Source organism: Mugil cephalus, chromosome 15 (assembly GCF_022458985.1).
Source record: "Mugil cephalus isolate CIBA_MC_2020 chromosome 15, CIBA_Mcephalus_1.1, whole genome shotgun sequence".
In the NCBI taxonomy this organism is placed as follows: Eukaryota; Metazoa; Chordata; class Actinopteri; order Mugiliformes; family Mugilidae; genus Mugil; species Mugil cephalus.
This window is the reverse complement of record NC_061784.1, coordinates 543,175-567,240: the sequence shown is the minus strand read 5'-3', so window position 1 is coordinate 567,240 and position 24,066 is coordinate 543,175. Positions and strand designations below refer to the sequence as shown.

Sequence of the window (24,066 nt, the reverse complement as noted above, 5' to 3'; positions counted from 1 at the left end):
AAAGTAGCCATAGTAGCCGCTAAATACACCAAAGCTGATCAAACTGAGAAGAAACGTGAGATTAACAAAGTGCTACAGAGGACAGGTGGTTGGGTAAACTCAAAAAACAAGTTTCACCACTTATACAGAAAACGTTTACGTGATTTTAACGGAGCAGCGGTGCAGAATCGAGAAGTGACGCAATACGCTTACTCACGTGACGAATGTAGGAACGTAGGCGAACTTCACCTGAATCTATCTCTGTACTAAAGGCAGCTGAATGCTTAAGTTTCCATAACAAGCCTTACCATAGACAGTGAGATTTACAGTGTTCTCCCGGTTCCCTGCAGGGAAGGTGGTGTATTCACAGATGTAAGTGGCCTCATCAGCAAGGCGGAGAGAGGAAAACACAATGGTGGTGTCTTCAAGATTCGGAGTTCGTCGTCTCACCGCTGGATTCTTAAAGGTGATGCGTTCCCTGTATGGCGGGGCAACAGACACACCCAGGGAGGGGTTTGCGATTGCCACGTTCTGCTTAGTGCCGTTCACCAGTTTCTGCCATGTTACCTAGTGTAAGAACAAGTTAATGGTGGGGAAAGTTAAGTTTGATATAATACAAAATGGGAACCTGACATCTGCACATTCAACTGAAACGTCGAATATCAACAACATTTTTATGCACTGTTTCTAAAGTAGGGGTTGCACAGTGGTGACACAGCAGGGGAGAAAGCTTTAGGGGGGCTGAGGCCCCACAAAACCCACGGACTCCAATCTACAGTAGTGGAAAAAAGTTTGCAGATCCCAGGCATGTGTGAAATGTTGCATGAAGAATCACTCTTAGGTCTTCGAGTGCAATTTCTTTTGATACAATCACAGACAAAATACTAAACAAATCTTAAAACAGCCATTAAAAACTTAAAATTGATCGGTTCCATAAAAACACATCATTTTGGTACCATTGATCCACAAATGAAGGCCGTGCTTTTTATTAAAAGACACATTTTTCTGTTGTTGTGCTTCATGTCTATATAAAAAAGTACATTTCAAAGTTCGAGACAAAAATGAAAAAAACAAGGAACCTAACGTAGGAAACACGCCTGAAGATACAGATTCTCAGCTGGGAACGGTACAGGTATCGCCAGATCGCCAAGAAGTGCAGATGCAGTCCTTCAGCAGTTGGTTACACTCTGCAGAAATACAGACGAACCAACAGCTCTTTTGAGGAAGCCAAGTGAGACAAAAACTCTAATCTATATGCTTTTTAGGGGGTGGAGGACATAAGAGTATCTTACAGTATGTCGCTATTTCATGTAATGGAATGAGCTATTGGAGCGCCCAGTTTTCTTTTACTGGTACTTACACACACTTGTTACCTAACTGACACTTTGAACACCAATGCAAGGGTTTTCTCTCACCCTCCCTCACTGACACACGTACACATGCATTGTTCTCTTGACTTAAATAACTTATTTACCTAGCTGCAGCTTAATGCACAGTGCTGATTTGATAGTGATAAAAATCAGGACCTGTAGATACAGTATTTGTGCTTAACTGTCTTGTACTTCTTAGTTAGGCTTCCCCCCGAGGCCCCTATTGTTATCCCGCGCGTTTCTTCTTATTATTATTATAAGGGACTACGGGGCAACGCCCGAGGCCCTATTGTTATCCCGTGTATTTCTTCTTCTTATTCTTCCTCTTCCTCCCAGTTTCCGTCCCTTAACTCATCCTACAGCTCGAAGAGTTATGTATCAAAACATGCAGCTCGATCGGGATCGGTGTGCTATTACTTTTCTTTACAAAATACGAATGCGATAAATTTCCCTTTGAAAATGAATGGGACGGACGAAAAAAAGAACCCAAAAAAGGTCTACTGCTCAGGCATACTTTCACCTAGATACTTTATTTGAACTTTAAAATGTAGACACAATCCTTGTGTATTGGTATATTATCATCTCGTTTTGATAGGTCTTATCGTTCTTTTTTGAAAAATCTCGTTTTAGAGTGCGGAATGTTGGTACTTAGAGTGAAAGAATATGTGTGAAATCGCCTGAAATTTTTCTCTTTCCACGCTCGTCCCGGCCACAATTTACACACTAGACACGTGATTATTTCCACAGTTGTAGACAAACTTGTTGTGTCTCTCACAATGTGCTCGGCAAAGCAATGAGACATACAGAATTTAAACTGCGAGTGTCTGTTCGCGGTAAAGTACCTGTCTGCTCTCCATTCACTCCAATGCAAAGATTTTCTGAGAAAAAGAGAAGGACCTTTGAGTGTGTCTAAAATATTTACTCTACAAAGACAAAAAACATTTCAAAGTCTTCAGGAAGGTCTTACAACACTCATGGTCTGCTTGTTTTTCTGAAAGGAGCTACGGTTTTGTTAGTAAGCCCAAATTTGACACCAGTGAAAAGGGGGGAAATCTCGCTCTTTTGTGTGTCCCGGCTCTGCACGCTTCCGTCGTCATTGACGACCCCTGTGAGTTGCCATGGCAACCCCTGAGCCGCAGCTCTGGGCCACAGCTGAGACCAATTCAAACCAATTCATTAATCAGTTGTCTCTGCTGTTAAAACAGCTGATCACTGTGCCCCATACATTTGTGTTACAATACACACCAACACACACATCTCCCCACCCCACAGGTAACTTTGTGATACAGTTACATACACACATGTGCGTGCAAGCGCGCCCTCCTCACCCACACACACACGTGTAAGTGTGCTACACAGAAACACACAGATAGCTTTATGTTATTACAACTACAGATAGACACACACAAAGAGGACGCACACACGCAAACATATGTTAATTTGTTCCACACAGGGTAACTGTGCTAACCGTAAGCTCACTCTGCTAGCCGTATGCTAACTGTGCTAAATGTAGATTAAGTGTGCTGACTGTGCTAACCGTGTGCTAACTGTGCTAAATGTAGCCTAACTGTGCTAACTCCCATGTCTAGTTTAAACAATGGCATCGAGCAAGAAGAGAAGGTGAAGCAAATGACAGCTAGCCTGCAGGATTAGCTTTACCTGGGGACCTCAGGTCATTTCTAATAATCATGGAGGTCGTCTGTGATCTTAATCCATGTCTGTGATTTGTAAAGTAAAACTTAAACCACAAATTACTTCCAAAATTCTCGTAACACCTCTGATAAATCTAATTCAGTGTGAAATGACAACTCTGTAATTTAGAGGTGAGTTTTTACTTTTCATGACTTTTGTTTGATTTGCTGCTTTTTTTCTACCTCTTGTCACTTAAGAATTATGAAGGATGTACTACAATTTAAAACCTGGAAAGACGTTAACGTTGTTAACAACTCGTTTAGACTGATGAAATCATTAAATAAATAATTAATGTGTTCATCGGCAAATATGGGTCTGATTTAACCCTTGTGTCCTGTTCAAAAAAACTTCCTCTTCCTCCTGTGTCTGTTTTCAGCCACTAACTTTGACTGCTGTAAAAATATATCAGATAAATATTTTTTCAGTTTCTTTTTTTTTTTGCATAAATCTGTTAATCAGTCTCAGTACTGACTACAGTACTAAATACTAAAAATATATTTAAAAATTTAACCCTTTAAATGCTGGAGAAAAAAAATCACCAACATGGGGAAAAATAAACACAAAATGACTTATTTTCAATAAAAACAAATAAAAAGAAAATGATTAGAAACAGGAGATCTTTTACCTGTTATCAAAGATATCAAAGATTAGTGACATCATTGACTTTAATGTATATTTACTTTTTGTACAACTTAAAATTTTCATTAAAACTCCGTCTCTTACTGTTAGTGGCTGTTTTTGTGTGCGCATGTGTGCATGCACATTACATAGGTCAGTTTCTGTATTTCATACATGGAGTTCCAGGACTTGTGCTTAAGTTCACTGATTTTGTGTTCGTTTATTCTTTCCTCGATTCTTTCTGAGCAACAGGGCTCCTCTTCTAAAGATCAAAAGGCCAGCAGGCCACCAGGTGCAAAGACACTTACACTTTTTGTTCATAAAGTGGTTTGAAAGTCCCTGTGTTGGTCCCTTTCCTGATTTCTTACTTTTTTGCAAGTTTATCACACTTGTTTCAGATCATCAATTAACTTTAAATTTTAGTCAAAGATAAGTACATACATAAGTAAACACAAAATGTAAAACTTAAATTACGGTTTTCATTATTAAGGGACAACTAAACATGGCCCTGTGGTAAAAAGTATGACTCCTAATCCTAATAATTGATTGGGCCATGCTTAGCAGCAACAACTGTAATCCAGTGTTTGCAATAACTTGCAATGACTCTTTCCCAGCACTCTGTGGAACTTTTGTTCCACTCATCTTTGCAGAATTGTTGTAATTCAACCATATTGGGAGTGTTTTCCAGCATGAACCTCCTTTTTAAGGTCATGCCACAGCATCTCAGTAGGATCCAGGTCAGGACTTCAGAGATGGACTTGCTGGTGAAAAACCAGATGGTTGGACATTCTCCTTCAGGGTTTTTTGATAGGTTCTTGGGCTTGGGGATCATCAAGATGGACATTTCTGCCCAGTCTCTTTCCTATGGTGGAGTAATGAACACCGACCCTAACTGAGGTTATTTTAAGTTGAGTATTTTTATTGGGCGCCTCCGGCAGTCACACCCGCACAGTCTCAGAGCAGAGAATACTGCCACTTTTTTAACGATTTGGAAACATAATTTGACTACTTTTAGGATTTGTAAAATCATTATGCCTTTGTTGGGTGGTTAACAGCACATTTTCTGTACACTGTAAAACCCGATGAGTTATTTGAACTCATACCATTTGAGAAAACCGATTGTCTTATACAATTTGAGTTCTATTAGCGCAATACAAACTCAAAATGGGTGTTATAACTTAAGTTTTATTAAGTTGAACGTTTAACACCCAAAATCAAAGCAGACTTCCCTCTCTGGGGCTCAGATCAGTAAAGTATCATTTTAACAGTGACAAAACTGGTGGCACCACACAAATATGCATAGTGGAAAAGGTAACTACACTAAACACATGTCTAAACAGAATAAATCAACTAGCCAGCCACAAGGTATTTTGGTTGGAAACTTCTGATAACAAATCGTTTACTACAACTTTACCCTAGTTCATTTCTCAAGGCCTGTACTTTAGATCTGATCTGTTTCCTCCCATCATCCAGGTCAAGGAGGACAACCTGAGCGAACTTGAAGAAGACACTGAGCTTCTCAGGGTACTTCAAATGCAGTGCAGAACATCGGTTGCCTCCATTTATACTGTGTTGGGGAAACCTGAAACGTACAGAAAGAGAAAAAAACTCTTTGTACTTGTCTTGTCACTGCTTTCCTTTCCACTAGCTGCTCTCACATAACTACTCACATATCAATATATCCACCGAGTACATTGTTGTTTCTTATTGATGTACAGCAAGTTAAACACACATGTAGTCTACCTAATAATTTTCTGACTTTAAGATGCATACAAAGCACATGCACCTACAAAACATGGCTCAGAGTAGACATTACCTTTAATTACTTTGTCAAGTGTGCCCAGGGAGGTAATCATGAGTGTTCATAGAAGGGTCCAAATGATATTTAGTCTCTGGTCACTGAAATCAAACCTTTCAAACAGTGTCCCAGCTCCACAGGGACTACACCTTCAAACAGGTCATGAAGCACTTGCACAAGCAAGGAGAGCTGATCAGAAAGAACACAACTCTGCTTTACACCATAATTCTCCTCAGTTTTCTTTGTCTGTATTTCTTGAACCAGGCTATTTTTGTGCTCATTTCAAAACCACCAGTTACTGCATCTGATTGCTGCATTTCTGTCTGGGTGGCAAGGCATAATCTACAGACATATGTAGACTTGAAGCTCTCACTGAAACCAGCTAGCCTAGCCATAAACAGCAAGGTTATCAGCCACAACAGAGTAGACTATGCCTTTGAGACAGTCACCAGAGGGTTTAATGTAGATACCCACTTCTTCAAGTGTTTTTAGATCACTCTAGAGAGGTGCAAAAATTTTCTCATTTCCAAACTGTGAGTTGCATAAAAGGGCCAGCTGAGTAGAATGGAGGACTGAGCGATACTTCACTGGTATGTTAGCTAATGTCCAGTACACTGCACATACTTTGTCATTTTTTTTTCGATGTTCCTAGAGGGTTTGCAATTTCGAAATCATCAACATAGAGAATTACTGATAATTTCTCACCCTCATCTGAAAGAAGCTGATTTTTCTGATAGTGGGAGCCATCGCAATATGATACATACTAAGATTTTCTCCTCTTAGCTATTGATAGTGGTGATTTATGCAAAACATTACCCTCTGAAACTGCCTGGACAATTTCACGTAAAAGTGTGTCAGTGAAAGTACAGTTATGTTTTTTCTTCTTGATTACAGATTCTCTGACAACAGGTTCTGAAAGTGAAAACAACTGATCAATGTGCTGAATAATTTCCTGTATTTCCCTCTGTGACACACGGAGAATAGTTTGCATTTTCAAAAAGAAAGCAGCCAGATTGTACTGTAACTGATCTGCTAATCCCTCAGTGCTAGTGCCTTCTACTGGGGCAGTTTCATCATCATCGTGGGATTGCTTCACAGAGTCATGGTCAATATCACTATCCTGGGAAACATCTGGAACATTTTGCACTACAACTGCTACATTATAGTCTGATGCATTCTGATGTTCTCTGTAAGTCGTAAATGGACATGGCACCATTACTTTTTTTCTTAAATGTCCACTTAGATGACTGTACATTTCCCTCCCAACAAATGGCTGCTAAATGCACAGGGCAATGAAATGCGATCATGACTGTCACCACTCTTCCAGCTGAATGATTTCTGGACAAATGAACCTTCAGTGAATTAAAAGTAGTAAATGTACACATGCAACTTGTATATATAGGCATGGTAAAGGTGAAACCGTGGAATACTGGCAATGGTAGAGTCTGTAATGTCTCAATAACTGTATTTTCAAGGAGCTAGAAAACACATAATTTATATTTCCACATATTTCAAATAACTAGGGGTATCATCAAGTCTGCGCGGTAAACGCTAAGCAGAAAAGTTATGGAAAGCGACTCGAGGTTCGCGCCAGGGTTTGTACAAGGTCCGCAGCTTAAAAGCATACAGACTCAGCAGCCGTTTCTTCGACGAATTTAACTGCAAGTAATGAGAAGCACGGCGCTTATTTTTTGAACCACGCTGCTTGCCAGTGCTACCGTTTGAAAACTCCTAAGCTAACGTTAACGTTACTTTACTTAAGAGCTCACGCTCTGCTTTTCAACTGAAACAGTCCAAGAAACACTTAAATTTGTACAAATAAGCAATACAACAGCACAACGGAGTTACCTGTTAGGACAGACACAGGCTGTGCAGGCTGTGTGTGTAGGCAACGGTGGGTCACGCCGTCAGGTATCCTAGCAGAACGGCTGCTCGCCTGAGATGACCTGCTGCTCCTGGTCAGTTAGTTCCGCTGGTGGCTCTTGGTTACATGCTGCCATTCCGGCATTCTACTATTCAGACATGTCACCGTTTCGACATACCACTATTCCTACATACGGTCGTCCCGCCATTCTGACAAAGTTTCGTCCCGGCATTCCGACGCGGTTTTAGTTTCATAGGGAAATGTGCATACTTCCGAGTGTGTAGTTGTAAAAACTCAAACTATCTACAAATAAAGACCGTATCCGATTGTTTTGGATATATCTGCCAGTCTCTTAAAATCCTCATTCTTAAATTCTTTCTCATTAAATTTGTGTCTGATTTATTTTCTGACAACTAGTCTATAGCTAATTAACCCTATTTCTTTGTGCAATTAATCTTTATATTATGTTATTAGCTTTTTAGACTTATGAGACCTTAAAAATATTTTTTGATGCATTCATTGGTTTATTTGTCCACAATAAAATGATTTTTAAACTAAAACGACAGAGCAAATCAATGACAAATGCTAAATGGCAGCCCATAGTCAACAGGACTTTTTATTTTATAATGATATAAACACAAATTATAGAAATCGAGTTAGTGGACTGAACTGGAATTGCATCACAAATATCACCGATAATAATATAAATGAACTCAAAGTAACTGAGTTATTACATCAACATTTCTTTTTTGAGTTAGTAAAATGCATGGGAATGAGTGACTATAAATTTTCTCAAAGAGAAAAGACTTACCTTAACTTTTTTCTTTTATTAACATGTAATGTAAGGTTTTACAGTGTTGTTTCTGTGTTATTGTTGCTTTCAGCCATACAGACACAGAACACACAGAACACCTGTAAAATCAGTCCATGAACATTGTTAGGCTTTAGAGCTGCAATTTCATTTTATATTGGTGTTGGTGTTTATTTTGGTGTTGGAAAATTTGTGGATTGGTGTGGAAGTTTCGATTATCTCATTAAAATGCTTTGAATTATGCCATATTACCTCATATCTAAAACCTTGTGTTTTTCCTCATATGCCTCTATTTTAAAAAAAAATACTAATTAAAATAATAATTTGTCTATTCTCCTCCCCTTTCTTCTTCCCTTCCATTGTTAAAAAAATCCAGGATATATAAATATGTAAATATTTTGAATTACTTCATTTAATTTTTCACATGATTTTCATCTATACAAATGTGAAGCTGAAAGGCACTTCTCATATCTAAAACTTTATGTTTTAGATATGAGGTTAGGTTGGCTTAGGTTCCACCAAATGAGATGGCATTGTAAAGTCTGTGGATTCAGGGTGACAACAAGGGGTGACCTTCTGCAGCATTACAGACTACAGCACAGGATGTGTGAGACTGGAAATTAGGTACCTTGTCTCCATTATGATTGCCCTTGATCTGTGACCTCTGTTTTTGTTTTTTGTAGTTCCCTTTTTAACAGCTTCAGTGCTCCTTGTCAAAGATTCTCCAAATCTCTGAACTCAGTTAGAGGGATGAACACGATACTGTACATAGAGACTGATGTTATTGTAGAACAGCATAAACCCGTCATTACAAGAAAAGAACAATTGTAGACTAGAAAAACACCAAAAAAGAAAAGAAAACTAAATAAATAGCAATTTGAGACCAAGAAAATAAAATGTAATAAAATATATTTAAAAACTATGAAAAACGATTATGAATGGTTTGTCTGGTGATATGCTTGCAATATATCTCTGACAGTTTTGTACTAAGACACTTAGAATTTTATGTTACAGGACACTGAGAACTTGGAGGAACTCGAACAGCTCATAATGACCCCAAACCCTGGAGCTTCTTCAAGCAACAGTTAAAAGAACACTGGAATTGTCATAGAGGGCATGGAAGTCATCACAGGACTTGAAGATATTGCAAGGGCTTGCTCTGTCCTCCTTGGTTGACCGATGGCTGAATCTCAATTATCCCAGACAGCTGTACACCATTGAGATATTCCAAAAACTTTTCTTGGAACTGGATGATTCAAACCTGTCAAACAAAGTCCAGTCCCTCAAGAGCAAACTTCTGACTCAAAATGAGACTGTAGTTGCAGTGCAACCTTTTGTGCTATGCTATATTCAGCTTCTACAGACCTTGAGAAGTGCACATGATTTTGACTCTGCCCCACATGTCAGTGGCATTTTTATTGTCATTGGTTCCAAGTACAAATATTTGTTATTGTCCTGTTTTTCTTTTTTTTTTCTTTTGTATAAATTAAAATTGAATGTTTATGTTTAACTTATGTGTTGGCACGTGCACTTCTGGAGGATCTCTCCACACTTACTTAAGATGTTTATTGATCTAATGTAGTGGCTTAGTGAGATGAGAAAGCATGGAAACACATGTTTATGGACATAGATTTCTGTTTTGAAATTAGTTTTTGGTTGCAGTGTACACTGTTGTGTTCAAATGTGTTGAAAGCACAAAAGTACATTGTTAATAAAGGTCTTCTTTTCTTTTTCAAAGTATATGTTATGGGTATTTTAGCTTTTATTTGAAGGTGCAGTAGAGACGGACAGGAAATGGGGAGGCAGAGAGGGGGGGGAGTGGCATGCAAGAAAAGGAGCACGATGCAGATTCAAGCCGGGCAGCAAGGACTGTGGCCTCAACACGTGGGGCGGGTGCACTACCCACTGAGCTAAACACTGCCCCCAAATTGTGTAATCAATTGCATTGATTACATTTAAATTAATTGCATTGATTGCATCGATTAATGTAAGTGATTATTACTCAATTATATATGATAAAATTAAATTAATTTTTATTAGAACTATTTACACATTTGAAAGATTATCTTTTCCAAATCAACTTGCTTTGGCTCTCAACGAAGACGGTTGTCTTCCCTGCTTTGCTACTCTCGTCTCGTCTGTCTACTGTCTATACTTTTGAGAGACTCTCTCTGCACTGCTCTCCAAACTACAAAAAACATGGATTTGATCAACTGGTCTCTCAACGCTATTGACACAATTTTTTCAACGAGAAGCCTGGGTTCGAGGGAGCCGGACTGTCCTGCCGGAACGTTCGCAGCTGTCTACACGATGGACACATGGGAGAGGTGGCGGGTCGTGTGTCTAGCAGCTCTTTCTGTGGAGGACATTGAAGACATCTATCTATTCGGAACCATGATCACTGGTCTTTTGCTGATTGGATTAGGCAATGCCCTGATGTATCGAGGAATTCAAAAAATGGTGACAGCTGTCCAAAGCCCCATAAAGCTGCCCAAAATGATTGGAGCAATGGGCAGAGCTGTTGGCACTCAGACTGTGGCTATTCAGAACTTGAACCGCAACATGGATAACATCTTGGAGAAGCTTTCGGCTTTGCAAAGGGAAATGGAACGATTCAGAGGCCAGAATGGACAAATAGTGTAGTTGTGCAAAAGAATGCGTCTACTCGCACCAAGACCAAACAATCCCAATCCTATCTGGTTTTGGTGCCCCCACACAGCACTGGCCTTGGCCAAGGCTGCTGCTGGAACAACAACTCCTCTGAAGATCATTGCTGTGAGATGCTCTTGTATTCCTCATTCCAACTCCCACGGACAACTGCTGATAGTTGACTCTGCTGAGTTTTTCATGTTTGTAAAGTGTACTTATTATGTGCTTATGTTGCTGAGTTTTTTTAATGTTCCCACACTGTACTCCTCACAGGAGCATAGTATGGGGGTTGTTGTTTTTTCTCCTCCCCACTTCTCACGTGACTCTGTATTTCTATTTACCATCTCTGTCTTCCTATCCTGTCTCCCCCCATTTTGTCAATTTGTATGTATGTTTTGTATATGTATAGACGGGTTGATGGCTAATTTCGCTGGTACTTGTACTAGTGACAATAAAAGGATCATATCATATCAGCTTAATATTTTTGTTTAAGTGTTAATTAATTCTGAACTAATTTCTATTTTTTTTTTCTATTTTTTTCTTTTTTGTCATATTCAACAATATGACAAAAAAAGCCACCAACAGTGAGGGAATTTTAATGAAAATTTGATGCTAAATATGCATTAAAGTCAATGATGTCACTAATCTTTGACATGTCCAAGACTGTGATAACACGTAAAAAATCTCCTGTTTCCAATCGTTTTTTGTATTGAAAACAAGTAATTTTGTGTTTATTTTTCCCCAAGTCGTGAATTTTTTTTGTTTTGTTTTTAAATTGGCATTTAAAGGGCATTTAAAATTAAGGTTTCGCAGTGGAGTGTGGTGAAAAGTAGCCATAACAATGGAACGTGAATTTGAGTAAATCACAGACCCATGTGAACCTGTGAGAATGCGCTACATGAAACGCAGACACAGGGGGTAACACGTAAATCACAGGACGTCCAAAGGTAAAACTAATTCCGTGCGAATAGAGCTTTAGATTGAGAACCATAATGGCTGACAGCGAAGAACAATTGTCTGTGACATCCTTCGCATCTCAACCAATAAACTTACTCCTGACCTGCCAGCTGTCCTTCAGACCAAAGTGCATCATCACTGCTCCCACTGAGTGCAACATTCTGCCCATTACAGGTGAGTTACAGAATATACACACAGTTTTCATGTTCATGTAAGTAATGAAATTCAGTTTTCATTGCTTAATAAAGTCAGTCAATTAAAGTTGATGATCATTCTTAACAAACAATAATTGATTTGTAAAATGAGCTTGAAATATCCACATCTCCTATTTCTTGTGTCTTGAAATCTCAACACAAACTTTTTAATCTCGCGTTATTTCAGTCAATTGCTGATGGCTGTACTATGTTGGCCTGAGGCCAAGGGAAGCCATGGCTTCCCTTGAAACAGTCCTGGCCAATCACAAGTGAGCAGTGTCATTACAGCAGCTTCACCTGGTTAATCATTCTCCTTTTTTTCCACCAAAGGATGCCAACTCTGTTTGGCTTCCCTTCTGACAGTGCAATACTGTATTTGGCTACATATCATGAGGAGGGGCGCTGCTTTACACATCGTAAATTCCTCAATAATTAGAGAAGATAAATAAGGAACAGACACAACAGAGAACTGCTGAAACTTAGGAGGATTTAATGTCAGCTACAGTCTGATAATAAGAAAGGAAACATGGTTTCCTTTGGCCTTGAGAAGAAAACGATGCTGCCAGTGTTCCACCTGCACTGTACGTGGTTGAATTTTAGGTCTAAGAGACAGCGCATAGCCTGGCGTTGTTGGGCCCAAGCACACAAGCACTGGTCAGCCAGGAATTGGATTCTGTGGTCAGATGGTTTGGGGATGAGTGCTGCTGGTTGGTCATCTCACTGTCTGTGATGGCACATTCTCATCTGCCATACTGCTTAATCCTCACTAGGGTTGCATTAGCTGGTTGCTGGCCATCGGGCGAGAGGCGTGGTACACAGAGCTAACACACAGACAAACAACCATTCGCACTCACACTGACACTAGGGTCAATTTAGGGTCACCAATTAGCCTAACGAGCATGTCTTTGGAGGTGGGAGGAAGCCAGAGTACCTGGTGAGAACCCATGTGGACACAGGGAGAACATGCAAACTCTACCCAGAAAGGCCTGAGCTGGACTCGAACCCAGACCTTCTCGCTGGGAGGCATCAGCGCTAACCACAGAGCCTGTGCCGCCTGATGGCAAATATTGTGCCATTCTGAGGTCTTGTGGTGGATTATCAAAAGATCCGTTTCAAAGTACAAACCTAAATTATTTTGGTTTAGAGATTATTGTTTTGAACACATTCTCTGTTATTTGTGGACTTTGACACCAACAATGTTGAGAATGGACATATTGAAACTGTCAAAATTTTGGTTTTGTTTTCCTTAACAATAAACAAAATAAATATATGAATAAATAAATACATAATAAATAAATATATTTTTATTTTTTTGTGTTTGTCTAATGCAGCCACACCTTTTTTTCCACAAATATTTCATGATTGTGTAACATTTTAAGGGCGTCAGAAAACTTTTTTCCACCACTGTATCTATAGCCCATTTCACACTGCACGAAAATCCTGGGTTATCGCAGGTCTTTTCAGCAATTGACACAGGACTTTAGCAGCTCAGCTCAGCTTGCCTGCAGTGTGAAACACGTCCTGTGCCGCCCCGCTAAATTACTCGATGACATTGATGTACCTGCCTGTGCGTTCTGATTTGGGCTGGACATTTTGGACTGGGCAGCCTTTCAGGCTGTCATTGTTGAAGCTTCATTGTGCTTCATTGTGGAAGCTCACTCATATCTCAAAACGGAGCAAAATTTTGGTCCACTCCCATAAGATCAATCAGTCTTCCTGATGATCTCCCAGAGACCAATTTCAGACCAATCGCAGATTTCTTTTCATTTTTTTTTTCGAATTTTTCCAGACTTTTCCAGTTTGTGCTGAGTTCATATACTTTACAATAGGACAAAATTGCAATGCATGAAACAACAACGCTAACATTCGACTTGCTGACGTCCTTACTGTCCATTGTTCCCCTGGCAGTGTTCCTGTGGTCAGATCTGTGACTGCTGGCAGTTTGAAAACCCACCAAGATGGGTCTATGCTGGTCAGAAGATCCTCCAATAATGCGATACTGTCAGTGTGAAAGTGGCATAGTTCTGTGTATGTTTTGGTCATACCGAAGAGGATATTAAAAAACAAAAAATGAGCAGTAATTTGATTTACATTTTAAAATTCAAAAAATAGAAATTCAAGACATTTTTCTTTATCAGAGTGAAGAATGGATAAACAAAACTTTAAAAACTGGTCTATTTTCATTTTCATTTTCAATAATAAAATCAGGGAAAAAAAGTGCCTGTTTTTTTAATTTTGCAACCAGAAGTTGCCATTTTCAAAGTAAGAGCATGTATGAGGATGGTACTGTGTTTCTGGCCAGAGCTCTCTAATACATGACTTCTATCTGTGATCCCTAGCCCAGGCTAGGGACCCACAGCACCGTCCTCATACGTACTCTTACTTTGAAAATGACAACTTCCAGTCGCACAATTGTTTGTTTCTTTTACTGATTTTACTGATTTTATTTTTTGTTTTTAGAAACAGAAAATTAAAAGCAAGTGGTTTTGTTTATCCATTCTCGAACGGGGGAAAGAAAAATGCCTTGAATTTCAATTTTAATTGAAATTACTTTTTTGTGCTTGACTCCCTCAATCACCACCTTCTCAATGGACATCACAGCCAGATGCTGGAGTCTGCTTTGGCCTGTGCTCCTTCTCAGCTATAACATTGTGCAAAAAGCAAAAGATGATGTGGGACAACCACAGTTCTTTTGGCTTTCTTTTACTAGGCCTCAGGCCATCAGACACACACACAGGGCAGAGTACATGACAAAAACTCTTCTTCATATAAACTTCCTGGATGTAGGTAGGGTCAACCACACCTGGAACCCAGAGCTCCCTCTCGGTCAAGACTAAGCAAACTCAAGATATCACACCGCCAGTATGTTTAGCTTACAGGCAGTAAACCTTGGCTTTAACTTAAAAAAATATGCCAATACCAAATGCTTAACAACAGCGCAACAGCTCAGATATAAACTGTGGACACTGACAACCTGCACTATTAGTTTGCCAGAGAAAGAGAAAAAAATGTTAGCTAGCCAACTCCTGTTAACTGTCGACTGTCATCTGCAGTCTTCTTCAGAGGCTCTGAAGAATACTGCAGATGACAGTCGAAGCATGTCAGGTATTTAAAAAATCTTACCTATCGCTTTTTTATTACCAAAAGAATCAATCACCATTATCAAAAGTTTAAAGGAAACAAAATGAATGTTTTTGAGGGGAGCTGCATTTTCTCTTTAAAATATCATGTTTAAGCCACACACTTTCTACTATTGTGCTGATATTTTTTTTGTCATTTTATCACAACAACTGTGTTTTTAAAAACAACAACAACCAAAGAACGTTTTTTCCACTCTTATTTTTAGGGATGCTGGGACAAAGTTTAGTGGTGCTGTTAAAATGGGCTAGACATGCCTATGCCTGCCCCTGCACAGCAAGAAGGTTCTGGGTTTGAATCTGTCGGCCAACCTCTTCCTTTCTGTGTGGAGTTGCATGTCCTCCCTTTGTCTTCATTTTTTCCTTGTACCATTTGGTGTCCATCGCCTAGGTCTTTTCCTCTTTGGCATCAACACCACCAGACTAGTCTGATAAGACAACCTCCATATCCATCCTCCAAATTTCTGTGCACCTCATCTCATCTTCTATAATCACTTATCTTCACTAGGGTCGCAGGGGCTGATGACAGCTGTGTCATTGGACACACCCTGGACAGGTCGCCAGTCTATCACAGGGCCAGCACAGAGACAAACAACCATTCATACTCACACTCACACCTACGGGCAATTTAGAATCACCATTAACCTACAGAACATGTCTTTGGATGGTGGTAGGAAACCAGAGTACCTGGAAAAAACCCATGCAGACATGGGTAGAACATGCCAACTCCACCCAGAAAGGCCCGAGTCGGACTCAAACCCTGAAATTTCTTGCAGAGACGCATCACTGCTCATTTTTTGTGATTGCTGTGTTTCTCTGAATTCCATCACCCAGTTGAACAAAGTGGATTCATCACAGCATATTTAAGAAATCCGTAGAAACTTGGATTCAGATGAATATAAACTTCTACTTAATTGCAGGGAAAGGCACTCTCTGTATTTGTGCTGATTTATCTGTGAATATATGTCTGTGTGAATTGCTCTTGTGTTATGATACATTATATACAGCTGGAATGTATATAGGGAAATACCTGGGAGATTTTGACAGGTGGTGAGCTGTTGATGAAGCGACAGCAGAGATCCACCCTTGAGCCAACATACCCTGACTTCCCATCATCCATTTGCACAGATTGCCCATTTATTCCTGGAAGAGAAAGACAACAGTTAAAGAAATATGAACACTTGTCCTAGGCACACAGCCTCTCATAATACACACGTGCTGGCAGCATCAGTCTGACATGCTTTAAGTTGTTCACGGTCAGCACAGCAGGCTGAGCTCATTAAGCGATTTGAGCTGTGCAAGGTGATACATTTTAGCAGTCTGAGAATTGAAGTGAGGTCAAAGGTTGCAGATTAGGGAGCGTTATAAATAGCAAGATTTGTGACAAACACTTGACGAGGTTACATGACTCACGTGTGTTTACATGTGTCTGTCAGAAGCTGTGTACATAATATTATTGTGGGAAGTTTATGTGTTTCATGTTCATTACTCCAATGCTTTAGATCTGTCTCTGCTCTCTACAGAGCCAGCTCAGTTTGACCCATGTGTGTAGAGAGGTCATTAAATCAAAGAGACCCTCCTTCCTGTGTCTTCCTGGGAAAAGCATTAATTTTTCACTCTTTTTCTCTTTAATTTTTCACTCTCCGCTTCCACTGCAGGCTGCACTCTCAGGACTCCTCCACTGTCAGGACTAGAAGTAATGAGACATTTAACTGTAGTTTAACCCTTATGTCCTCCTCAAATTTTGGCCCCATCTGGACAACCTTGTGGCAAAAATGAAACTACCATAAAATCTTCATATTTCAATATTTTTTCTATTTTTTTCATGAATCCGTTAAACAACTTCAGACCTGCTCAAAGCTACCAAAATCTCAAGAGTATTCAGAATTTTAACCCTTTGAATACTGGTCTGAAAATACAAAGTTTTAAATGTTTTTGTTTATTTATTTGTTTTTTGTTTGTTTTTTAAACAAAAAAAGCCAAAAAAAAATGTTTTTTTTTTCCCATAAAATGAACAGTAGGATGATGGTAATTGGAGTCTTGGATATGTCAAGGATTAGCAATAAAATTGATTTGATTGTGTCATTATTTTTATGTAGTGTCAGATTGAAAATGTTGCACCCTCTGGACGTCTTCATGGCAAAAATATATACATGCAAAAAACAAGATTTTAACCCTTAAAATACCAGTCTGAAAATAACAAGTTTTAAATGTTTTTTACAAAAAACGTCAAAAACTGAATTATTTTCCATAAAATAAACAGTAGGTGGAGGCGACTTTGGTGGCAATTAGAGTCTCGGATATGTCAAAAACTACAGCGACAATGAGAATATGGTTGAATGTGATCAAATACAGTATATATATACTATATAATATCAAATATCACTAGTTTTCTTCTACATGAAATGTGAGCATCATACAATGCCTGTTTTTATACTGTAATGGCAGCTGGATTAAAAAAAATTGTTATAACGGAAGTCTATTGGGCATTTTTGGCCACAAAGGTCTCCAGAGGGAGTGTCTGACCCTACATAAAAAATACTAATGTAATCAAATCAGTTTTATTGCTAATATTTGACACATCCAAGACTCTAATTACCACCAAAGTTCCATCCACCTACTGTTTATTTTAGGGTATTTTGGTAGTTTTCAGCAGGTCTGAAGTTGTTTAAGTGATTTATAGAAAAAAAAAAAACTGAAAAAAATATTGATGTATGAGGATTTTATGCCTGTTCTGTGCACATATACATATTTGCCATGAAGGTGTCCAGAGGGTGCGAAATTTTCAATCTGAAATTTTCAATCTGTCTGTATTTTCAGACTGGCATTTAAAGAGTTAAAATCCTGAAAATTCTTGAAATTTTTGTAGTTTTGAGGAGGTCTGAAGTTGTTTAAGTGATTCATGAAAAAAAAAAGTAGAAAAAAATATTGAAGTATGAGGATTTTATGGTACTTTCTTTATGCGTGTACATGTTTGCCACAAAGGTGTCCACACTCAAAAAAATCACCCAGGGCATGTGTTTGATTAGCAAACCAGCAATATGTTCACATTAACCAGTAAGTAATTCAGATATATATATACAAGAATGCATTTATTTAAACAGTGTGAGTGATGACATTATACACATTAGACATTTGTGGAGGGGGGCTAGAAGCCCATAGGTAATGATTTCATTTGCATTAGGCTAGCGTTTATTGTTGGGCAAAAAAAAAAAACTCCAGCCTCAACCTTTGAGTAATAGTCTTCACTTTTCAGTGTATGTAATTACAAATACTGTAATTCTTATTTTCTATAGATACATTATGTTGTAGTAACCTTTTAAAACAATTGTGGGTATTTGGGTATTTTGTATTTGAGGAAATGTGGTATATTTATTTATCATTTACTAATGTTTTTTGATTTTGTTTTTCTTTTTTCTTTCAGTGGCGTGTACGTGGCAGTGCAGGCATTGTGTTGCCAGAGAGTAGTAGTAGGTATTTAGTTAAACATTATAAACTACATCATCATTATGAAAGAAGCCAACATTTTCTGTGCATATATGTAAATTGTCCATGCACATTCAAGACATGGAGTGGGCTCAATACCCATGTCTATAAAGGTCATTCATCTCAGGTTACACAAACAACTTCCAGTTCAGTAACTTTTAAATGTGAGTTATGTGAATGCAGTGACCTCTCCACTGAGAAAGATTTTTTTGTTCATATTGGAACACATATGCGAAGTAACGAGAGAGTTAGTTGTGTGTTTCTTGGTTGCCCTTTCAAGACAAATGTTTACAGCACATATTACACACACACTGAAAGATCTCAAAGCCAGTGTATTTGTGGACCTGTTGCAAGTGTCAGATACCTCTGATAATGTGAGGGCTGGCTGTTCTGCTGATGTATCATATGGTGACGTTGAAACTGAGTCAGTAACAGAAAGGGATGACGGTGCTGTTGAAAATCTGCCACAACTTGAGAAAAAAATTAGCAGTAATATTGTTGCAATTGGAACATATATTTCATATTCCAGCAAAACAAGTAGATGAGTTATTGGAGGAGATGCTAGTGAATGAAGTTCAGCTAGTGCACCTGTCACAAAGCATACAATTACAGAAATTTTCAATAGCCATAATCTCCATATTGATGAGGCTGTTATTGAAGAACCAACTCTGTATGTTTCTAACCCTGTGGCTTAAGTTTTGGGCAAGTGTGGCTCTCTTGCCATGTCTTATAAAAGAAAACGATACTACAAGTTAAATTTTATGGTTGTATAGCCTGTTGATTATATTTTATCTAGAGACCAAAGGAGGTCATTTCAGTACATCCCTTTATTGCAGTCATTGCAGGAAATACTGAGTTACAATAAATTACTGAATAGAGTGATTGAAGAACACATAGCTCAAGAAAATAAAAAGGATTTGCATGGTGATCAGCGGTTTTACAAGTCTTTTCGAGATGGTGAGCATTATAAAACAAATGGCTGTCTAGCAGTTGATGCATTGAGAATTTCCATAAAATTTTACATTGATGATTTTGAGGTTTGTAATCCTCTTGGGACCCCACGCAAAAAGCACAAGCTTTATGGTGTATACTGGGTCTTGGACAATTTGCCTCCTGGGTCTCAGTCTGCTCTCTTCTCTTCTCCATTTATTTGGCATTGGTGGAAATGCACACGAAAATTGGTATCTGCTTAGATTGTTGCCTCTGATTATTGGTCCACTTGTTCCAGAGGATGAAACTACATTGCATGTTGTTTTGGATCTCCAGGACAAAGTGGAGCTTGTTGTAGCCCCTGTACACTCTGATGATTTGATTGCATATCTTGAGTGTAAAATCAGTGAACATCGCCAGAAATACCAAGAGCTTTTTCCAAACAGCCATCTGCTCTCTGGCCTCTTATCCATGAATGGACTTTTAGATCTGAGGTGAAACATAGTTTCTTCAAACAGATCGCTTGACATACCAACTGTTTTAAAAACATTCCTCTCACACTTGCCAGAAAACACCAGCTCACAGTTGCCTCAGACTTGCACTCTTCTGTAAGTAAGTTACCAGAGAAAGAACGAGTCAAATTGGCCCGAATTCGATCATATCTTCTCTTCCGAGAGAGGATGAACACACTATGCTCTGCAGCCTGCCCACATGGAAATGGATAGCTCCGGTGACAAGAGAAGTTTGGATGACACCGTCTAAAGGAGCTCACCCGCGTAAAATACTGAAAGGTAATGAAGATGTGTCAAATGCTACGATCCTTGCTGCTATTCAAACGCTGTTGGGGAGATTTGACTCTCAAGAAAGAAAGCTAGAAGAGCTTAGCATGCAAATAAAGCAAAACTCGATGGTTACCGCTAGCTTAACCAAAGCGTCGGAGTTTCATGCCATGGAAGTGAAAGGCTGTAAAGTTAAAGCGTAGGCGATGGAAGAAGAGGTTGAACACCTATGCAAAGACTACGGTGCTTTACAAGATAAGTCCAAAGAACAGGGTAGATATAAATGGAGGTGGAACCTAAGAATAAAGGGATTGCCTGAGAAAATGAATGAAAACACGAGATGAAGTGATACGTCTGCTCAGTAGAGTAGCACCACACTGGGAGCAGAAAATGGATGACATCGTAGATACAGTCCACCGCAAGGGTCAAAGAGCAGAGTACAGAACACGCTTCATCATTATCCAGTTCACAAGAAGACAAGAGTCTGCAAAGAAGCGGGAGTGAAGTTCCAGACCACTGATGAAGAGTTTACAGTTTACAGAGGAAAACCAGCCTGTGTTCAGCTTAAGAAGACTCTCTTCTCTTTTAGTTCCTTTTTTCATATAACTGTTTGCTGCGTGGTTAACCAGCAAATGAACACTTTGAAAGCCAATTGATCTTTTGTTTCTTTAAATTCAAGGGGTCTCAAGGACAATAACAAAAGAAAAGCAATTTTTTTATACTGCAAAGGACAGAAAGCTCAGCTGTGCTGACGACGTCACCTTTTGGACAAGTCAATGGGGAGATAAGACAATATTCAGTCACGGCTCTAATAAATCTGCAGGTATTGCAATTTGTTTTAACAGATGTCCCAGAAATGTTATTACACACAAAGCAGATGAAAATGGACACTGGTTGGCTGTTGTTGTAAACATTGAGGGTTCACTGAGTATTTTTGTTAATATTTATGTTATAACAACATCAACCTTAACAAGCTTATGTTATCAGAATTTTTTGATGTTAACACTGAATACAAAAATACAACACAAACCTGGTTTTGTTAGGAGGAGACTTTAACATTGCATCTGATGATTGGTGTGATAGGTGCCCATCAAAATTTAATAATCACCATTATAATACAACCTTGCTTGATTTCTCCAATGTGTTCTCACTTACTGATATTTGGAGGTCTAAGTATATATCAATTTTCTTAGATAAAACGAAGTGCTAAATCTAGAATTGATTTGTGGTTATCAACACCTGATTTAGTAAATTGTGTGTCCAAGGTGTCGAGGTGTCAGGTGCACCTCTAACTGATCACTGCCTCTTATCTCTTGCTCTTCAGTCATCACAAAACAGTAACAAAAGAAATATGCACTGGAAATTTAATGCTGATTTAGTGAAATGTGATGAGTATTGTAAATGAATTAAAGATCTGATAATTGACATTAAATTTGATATGACAATAGGTAGCTACTGTAACAGATGGGAGTTTTTTAAGTACAAAGTAAGACAAATCTCAATTACATTTGGGAAGAAAAGGTGTCAAGAAATAAGAGAACAAGAATTTCTATTGGTACAAAAGATAGATGAATGTTGTAAGAAAACACCTATGTCAGAATTGGACAGAAATGAATTTATAAATCTACAGTTCAAACTAGACCAGTTGTTCTTGAGGAAAGCACAAGGAGCATACATAAGATCTGGGGCCAAATGGATAGAGGAGGGAGAGAAAAACACTGCATATTTCTGTGGCTTAGAAAAAAGAAGACAGGAAAGAAATGCAATCAATGCACCAATAATAAATGATGTAGAATGTATAGACCCCAAACAAATATCTGAAGAAGTTTATAGATTTTATAAAGAATTATACTCTTCAGATTTTTCCAAAGAAAAATAAGATGCTCTTTTTAGCTATTATGGTTAAAAATTGCCTGTCTTTCAAGAGATGGTGTCGCTCTTTCTGCTGTTCGAAAAAGTTTATCAAATTAGATTCCGAATTAGATTCGGTGAAATGAAAAAGCAACTGGGAAGGGAAAGACCCGTTACGTTTCATTTGCATGTTTATATTCAATACAGAGAACTGTCCTTATTATTAAATCATAAATGTATGGGCAATTATTAAAATAATTAATATCTTAAGTATTAATTAAATAACTAAATAGATTAAATTATGTGAATGTGGACTGAATTAAAAAACTAAAATTGAAATGTAGTTGACTTTTGCTTTTTACTTCAATTCAGTCAAAACACAATTTCTCTTTTCTCTCTACATACAATACAATTTCACCATACAACCTCACTGTGAAGTGTAGTAAAGACATTCAAGTGCTTATTTGTTTGTTCTATTTATTAGTATGTAACAGAGTGTATCTTGAAGGTGGTAAGGTGGTGTACTTCTCTATGCACTAAATGCAATAACATTTACCTACTTGTGTGTTTAGTTGTCCTTATGCTGAATGACTGGCTGATGTATGGCATCCTCACTGCTTCTTGGTTAGCTTTGTACATTGTGAAGACTTGTTGTAACTAGAAAGATCTTGGTCCCATACATATTGTGTAATGTATGTAATTTTACTCTACAGATCTATTTAAAATCTCAAAATAGCCATTCTTCTTCTCTTTTCTTCCTATTATCATAGTTTTGATCTACCAGTGTTGGTCAAAGCAAAGAAAAAGGTGTTTCTAGGGAATCTTGAAACTAGTCTTTTTTTTAGGGGACAATAGTGATAAAGTTCAAGGGGGAGTTTGACACTGTCCTCCTACAGAGGTCGACACCTGCTGGTCTTTGAAGGGAGATGGGGGAACCGCAAACTGGAGAAACAGTAAAACAGAGCACACTATTTGTTGCTTTGTAGACTGCTTCATTACATTACAGGTGTTTTTGTCAATTTGGGGTGGCTCCTCCAACCCTAAAACTCAGGTTTACAAACTCTTTTTCTGGACCAAAGCTTTTGATAATGAAAAAAAGACAATATCGCTATATACAGCTCACTAAAGCTTACATCTTTGCTGCATATTGCATACGTAATTTTTATCTCTATCATATACTAACAAATGTTCAATGAAATAAATCAAACGACATATTGCATTGTTTTTTTGTGTTTTTTTAAAATGTTTTTTTTCATTTGCAGCAACTTAATTTTGAACAACAAACTACACCAAATGAGTAAAATGACCATTTCTTCTTCAGTCAACTGGATTTTAATTATGATTGAATTTTTTAATCGAAATCACCCACGTTTTTAGGCAATTAACATATTAAATCATTCTGAAAGAAAACAACAAAAATAAGGACATTACCTAGCTGTAAGCAGGTAATATGCCACAACAAAGTTCACTGCCTTAACATTTTTAAAAGGATTATCAAATCTACAAAAGCTTCATAGTGTTGTTTAGTTTAAGTCATATATTGTAAAACGTTGGTAAACAGTGTGTAAAACTACAATAAAGAACCTCGTAGTGCTTATTAACCTTACATAAAAGTCATATTTTATGACTTTTCCTAATTTGATCGTGACAACTGGTATAAAATGGTATTTTTTCAGTGCTGATCACATATTGCATGCAGTGGTGTTCCCCTGGGGTCCATTTGACCCCAAGCTGGGGTTAGTTGTGTAAAGCTTGTCTTATGTAAAGCTTTGTGTGTGACCTAACAACCCCACACCTGCAGGTGCAGAGTTGATACATAACAGGAGAGTGGACAGACAGAGATTTTGACTGCGGCTGTACCAAACAAACCAAGCCCAATATGTTAGTGCCATGTAATGATACCACCCATTTATAAATAATCTGACCATGATTGGTATTCCTACACTACACT

At 38.3% G+C, this 24,066-nt stretch overlaps 1 protein-coding gene across 3 annotated transcripts in view; it reads right to left on the bottom strand.

Moving 5' to 3' along the window:
• Positions 1-24,066, bottom strand: part of nectin1a (nectin cell adhesion molecule 1a) — a 99,734-nt gene that overhangs the window by 50,036 nt on the left and 25,632 nt on the right. For all 3 annotated transcript variants that reach the window (XM_047606190.1, XM_047606191.1, XM_047606192.1), the window contains exons 2-3: positions 16,100-16,212; positions 288-546 (exon numbers count right to left, since the gene is read on the bottom strand). In XM_047606190.1, the coding sequence (XP_047462146.1) occupies positions 288-546; positions 16,100-16,212 (372 nt within the window). The remainder of the gene's footprint in view (positions 1-287; positions 547-16,099; positions 16,213-24,066) is intronic.